This window comes from Hemitrygon akajei, chromosome 14 (assembly GCF_048418815.1).
Source record: "Hemitrygon akajei chromosome 14, sHemAka1.3, whole genome shotgun sequence".
NCBI lineage: Eukaryota > Metazoa > Chordata > Chondrichthyes > Myliobatiformes > Dasyatidae > Hemitrygon > Hemitrygon akajei.
The window spans coordinates 42,603,785-42,609,784 of record NC_133137.1 but is presented as its reverse complement, the minus strand read 5'-3'; the positions used below and the strand labels follow the sequence as shown (position 1 = coordinate 42,609,784).

Below are 6,000 nucleotides of genomic sequence, written 5' to 3'. Positions count from 1 at the left end.
ACCTCCTTGATTTGCTGCAGATGCTAAGTGGCCAATATTGAGGAATTGTGCATCTTATTCCAGGAGGCATTCCCTGTGGTGAAAAAAATCATGCTATAGACAGTTAGTTAACTACACCCTTGTACCTTTCTAGGTGATCTTTAAGTTGAAGACAGTGGTTTTGGACCAGAGGCAATTGCTCTTGAACTTTATCTGGAATTCTATCCAATTTGTCTTTACTATTACCTTGTAGATCTTGAACACACAACAAATACATAATGTGGTAAATATTTAACACAATGTGTTAACTTCCTTCCATTATTAGCATGTTTAAATTCAAACCTATTCTTCTGAATTAATATACCATGGGTGACATGGTTAAGCTGGTATTTAATGCTCATCCCCAATGTCCAATGGGATTCCCAGTACTAATATCAGGTGAACCAAAATGGCCACTATAGCTGCAAAGATGGAAGCAAAAGGTAACCAATTCCATACAGATAAGCTATAATTAAAAGACAAGCAGAAATGAAAATAATTTTATTTCAAATTTATTTATTCCACAAACAATTCAAGACAGAACAATTCATTCCACTTTAAACCAGCTGAAATCTGTTTGGAATTAATAATCTGATCATAATTTTTGGATTAGCATCAAAGTAACTGAGATGATTTATAATCATTTTAATCCAAAAAGGTACAAATGCACCAACAGTCAATTATCAGACAAGGTGGAGATCCTTGGCCACAAGATTAGCGGTGATCGGATGCATGCTGGGTTTGTTTTTCAGAAAGGTATCAATTGCTTGCTGACGGGCCTTCTCAAAATTGTACAAATCCCTGTAATATTCATTTAATAACAAAGATAATATTACTTAAACATGTAAACAGAAAAAGTAGGGCACTTTAGTCTTAGCATTTAGTTTCATCCTAGTTTTTATACAAACACTAACAAATACAACACTCATTATATTGAAGGAGAGGTCCACCCCCTGACAAAATTCAATCTAGGTTTTACAATTGAAGGTTTCCTGACCACTAATAATTGTATTGTGATAAAAAACATTGTGGCCATTGCTGTCAATTCAGCATCAAAAATAAGAGGTGCACACCACATATTCAAATTTATTAGTTAAATAAAAGGAAGACACTTGCATTTCATACCCAGTGTTTACTTTGATATAACACATCATTAAATTGTAGAAAATAAAACTAAATAATTTTCAGTCCCACACAAAAATATTGCTAAATGACCAACTTTGTCAATTTAACTATTTTCATTTGCTGCATAATTATGTTTTTTAAACATTTAAATCCTCAAGCCTCATTCTTATATCTCCCCCCTTACAACCTGCACCCAACAATACATGAACAGCTAGTCCCCAAGCAGTTCACGTGGACTATTCTGGCTCTTCTCCCTTTTTGGATTTCAAGGAGCATCATCCCACTTTCATGCTTCTATGTAACCCAGACCTCTACTTTCATAATCATTTTAGTAAATCTCAACTGTTCCCTTGAAGACCACTAAAGCATGGTGGCAAAGACAAGATAACTTAGTTTTAGAAAGATGCATTACTTCCTTGCTCTTACACCTCTGTTTATGACGTCCAAGAGTGCACGTTTTTTAATTTTCTCCAATAGCCATGGCATTTTTAACCATGCAAGTCCATATTCCTTTCCATTTTTATACCCCTTTTAGAAATGTGCCCTCAAGATGTGCCTCTCTCATTTTATCAGAATTATGACATATCTTGGCATTAAATTTCATAGACCAACCATCCAACTATTGACATCATGCTGACAATACCTCTGCAAAGTCTTTGACTATCCTGACAATTTACTAGGCCTGCAGATTTTGCCAGACTCATCTGGATATTCAGAAATTATGCTCCATACACAATAAAACATTAAAATCAGTGATCCTTGAGGAACTTCTCCCAGCCGGAAAAAGAACCTTCACTACTATTGTATCACAAATTTAAATGCAGTAATATAATCAAAGATGTATATACCCACTAATTAAACATATATTAAAAATTTACACAGCAACTAATTGTCAAATTAAAAGCACCTGTAAAGAGGACGAGTGAACTTCATTCTGCCTTGCACGGTAACCATTTCCAAAGCAAGAGGAATGGCCTTCTCCCACTGACTCTGGAGGCATAATCGCAACCACCTTACATTGAAAAAAAGAATGTTTACAAAAAAAATTCAAGTAATTACTAAAAATACCATCCAGTTTAAACAGTAAAATGACATGATGCTGTATATGGGGAGATGGCAAGTATAAGATTTAGACAGTTCAGCTCAGATCAGATAGTCTGCTCTTGTGGTGTAAATTCAAGGGTCTAATCTTGATGAATCCATTTAGTTCAATTCAGACCTTATTTTGTGTAATATAAATTACAAAACAATGCAGATTCAACAATATTTACACTTTTAATCTAGGCCATTTTCCTCTGTTTAAGTTATTGTACAAATACTGTGGCAACATGAGGTCCGATGACAAGGATTCAGTAGCAAGTGACTTTCTAAAGCCTTTTCATCTTTGATGAAACAGAAATCAGGAATGTAACTGGATAATACCTCTTTCTTGAATGCATGTAACTTCACCAGAACTACCCAGGTGACAAGACACTTAAAACTGTAAGATGCAGTGTAGCAACTCAAAGCTTCAGCACATGTCCCAAAACTTCAACCTTGACCATTTAGTGCCTGCTGCCTTTGTTCAACAATCACTTGCAAGTTCCCCTTCAAAATGTACATTAACTTAGGAATATATTACTATTACTTCATATCCACTGTTCAATTCCTAGAGGTCCCTTCCCAGCACTACAATTACCTGCAGAACAAAGACAGTGGTGTCACAGGTAGCAATTCATGGCATCTTTAAGGGCAAATAGGGTTGGATATTCATTATCAGCCTTAACAGTTGGACCCAAATCCTGTTAATGTAAAACATTTTTTGCTGAACTCATTGCCAGAATCTGCTTAAATTAAACACTTAGAGTGTTCTCATCTTGCCCTTTCATCTGAAAGAACTGTCTCCAGCAAGAATGTCTGTCCTGGTGTAGTTCTCATTAATGGGTGCTTTATTCAATTGATCAATCATGTGGTGCTGTGAAATCAAGGTGGACAGCTGTTTGGGCACACAAATACTGGAAAAAGTTGTTTTTCCCCAAACATGAATCTAACAGAATAATGTAGTGGAAACCAGTTGATTTCCCACTTTCATCCCAAAATCATTCAAGATTGGATCACCTTGACAATGCAAATATGTCAGGATGCTGATTATTGACTATAGCTAAGCATTTAACACTACACTCCTACAGTCCTGATCAAAAAGCTACAGAACCTAAGCCTCTGTATCTCCTTCTGCAACAGAATCCTCAGCTTCCTAACTGGAAGACCGCAATCTGTAGAGATTGGAAATAACATCTCTACCTTTCTGACAATTAACACTGGCACTCCACAGGGATGTGTGCTTTGCCCACTGCTCTACTCTCTCTACATCCATGACTGTGCGGCAAGGCAGAGCTCAAACAGCATCTACAAATATGCTGATGATACAGCCACTGTTGGCAGAATCTCAAATAGTGACAAAAGGGCATACAGGACTGAGATATACCAGTTAGTTGAGTGGTGTCGCAGCAACAACCTTGTACTCAATGTCAGCAAGACCAAAGAGCTGATTGTGGACTTCAGGAAGGGTAAGACGAGGGAACACAAACCAATCCTCAGTGGGATCAGAAGAGGAGAGAGTGAGCAATTTCAAGCTCTTGGGTGTCAATATCCCTGAGGACCTAACCTGAATGCAACATACTGATGCAGCTATAAAGAAGGCAAGATAGCAGCGACATTTCATTAGGAATTTGAGATTTGGTTTGTCAATTAAAACACTCAGAAACTTCTAATGTACCATGGAGAGCAGTCTGACTGGCTGCACTGTCTGGAATGGGGGGGAGGGGGCTACTGCGCAAGATACAAAAAACAGTTGCAGAAGCTTGTAAAATTAGTCAGCTCTAACTTGAATACCGGCCTCCTCAGTATCCAAGACATCTTCAAGGAAGGTGGCATCCATCATTCAGGATGCCCAACACCTGGTACATAACCTCTTTTCACTGTTACCGAAGGGAAGGAGATGCCGATGCCTGAAGGCACACACTCAATGATTCAGGAACAGCTTCTTCACCTTGGCCACTCAATTTCTAAATGGACATTGAACCCATGAACACGACCTCACTACTTTTTTTAATTATTATTTCTGTTATTTTGCACTTATTTTAATTTAACTATTTAATAGACATATAAACTTAATGTAACTCAGTTTTTTTCCTCGGTAGACATTTATCATCTATTTTATTGTACTGCTGCCATAAAGTTAACAAGTTTCACGACTTATGCTGGTGATATTAAATGTAATTCTGAAGATGTTCAGTGAATTTTACCTGAACTTTATCTCTGCATTTTTGACGTCATCAAATTTGTAAACTTCTTGCATTCTTTTCACACTGTTGAGTCGCAATGGAGGCTAAATCCAAACAGAAAAATATTTACTGGAAAGAATTTATATTAACATTAACTGAACATTCTCACACACTTTAAATGCCATTCCACTTCATTATGAACTGCCACTTTAAAAGCATTTTACATAATTTCTGATTTATTTTGTAACATTCTACAATTAATTTTATAGTATTAAACAGTCTACAGTTTTACTGGAAGGTACAAGATGTTAATCTTCATTTTGGGTGCAATTAATTACTCCATTTAATATCTAAACCTTAAAGCTGTGGTGAATTTAAAATTGCTGTACAAAGGATATATTCATAAAAGTGAAGTTCAGAAAAGCATAAATTTCAACATTAATTGCTTATTCCTCTGCAGGAGTCAAAGGGGAAAACACTATTAAAACATTACACTTCTTTCCACCTTTAGATCTGTCCTTTTGAGTAAATTGTTCAAACTTAGTATCTCAGGAGGCTGAAAGTGAAATGTTTTAGGGATCCCATGTAAAATATCTGAGCATGTCTCACAACATTAAAGACACCTGCATATTGTAAGTAGTGTGTGGATTTAGCTTTAATCACATCTATTTTAAAATAATTTTCAAGATTACAGAATCTGGAAATTTATGAGCACCTTTGCATGACTCAGTGGTGCAACAGGTTGTGTAGATGTCCTACAGCTCCAATGATCCAGATTTCTGTCTGACCCCTGCAGCTCTTTTTGTGGAGTTTGCACAACCATGGGGGATTCCACTGGGTGATCCCACATCCCAAAGATAGCTGCTTACTAAGTGAATTAGCTACTATTTTTTTGCCATGGTATTTGTGGGCTGTGATAGGAAATTGGAAGAGGAGTTATTAATAAAATAAGAGAACAAGGTTGTAAGAAATAAGTGGGAAAATGGGAATAATGGAATTGTTTGGACAAATGGTTGCTTCTGCATAATAAAAAAAATTGCTATTTCTACTGCAATAGGTCAACTCAAGAAGCAATGTTTCCATCATCCTGGATGAATGCACATTAGTCTTAGATTATTTTCTTACCTTCTGTAGTAAAAGAGAAAGAAACTCTATTTTTTGGTGTGATGACATATGCTTCAGATCCACTTCACTAAAGCACCCCAGCTCAGAATCAGATGCCTGCAATTTATTTAACTTATTTTTGTCAAAATAATCTCCACATTCACTTATAAATGTACAGGTACTACCATAAAAAAGATTATCTTACAAAAAATAAAAAACAGATTCAGAAAACTATCTTTAAAATACCAAGCTAAAAGATAATAGATTTAGTTTAGCAAGTATAATAGCAAAAGTAATGATAAATCCAAACACTATGAACATCATTGAAAGTACCAAAATAAACATCAATTTAAAGTTCTGATACAACAAATTGGCACCAAATTCCGGTTGAGCTACATCACACTTCATCATTTGGAGTTGACGGCATCTGAATGAATCATTTCAATGCATTGCTTGAGAAAAAAATTATTTTTGGATTCTTATGGATTAC

At 35.9% G+C, this 6,000-nt stretch overlaps 1 protein-coding gene across 1 annotated transcript in view; it reads right to left on the bottom strand.

The window, feature by feature from the left end:
- Positions 1 to 514: 514 nt before the first annotated feature.
- The window catches only part of lta4h (leukotriene A4 hydrolase), an 83,448-nt gene continuing 77,962 nt past the window's right edge, over positions 515 to 6,000 (bottom strand). Inside the window, exons 16-19 of the mRNA XM_073065909.1 lie at positions 5,532 to 5,627; positions 4,428 to 4,510; positions 2,051 to 2,155; positions 515 to 819 (exon numbers count right to left, since the gene is read on the bottom strand). Of these exons, the coding sequence (XP_072922010.1) occupies positions 702 to 819; positions 2,051 to 2,155; positions 4,428 to 4,510; positions 5,532 to 5,627 (402 nt within the window). The 3' untranslated portion in view covers positions 515 to 701. The remainder of the gene's footprint in view (positions 820 to 2,050; positions 2,156 to 4,427; positions 4,511 to 5,531; positions 5,628 to 6,000) is intronic.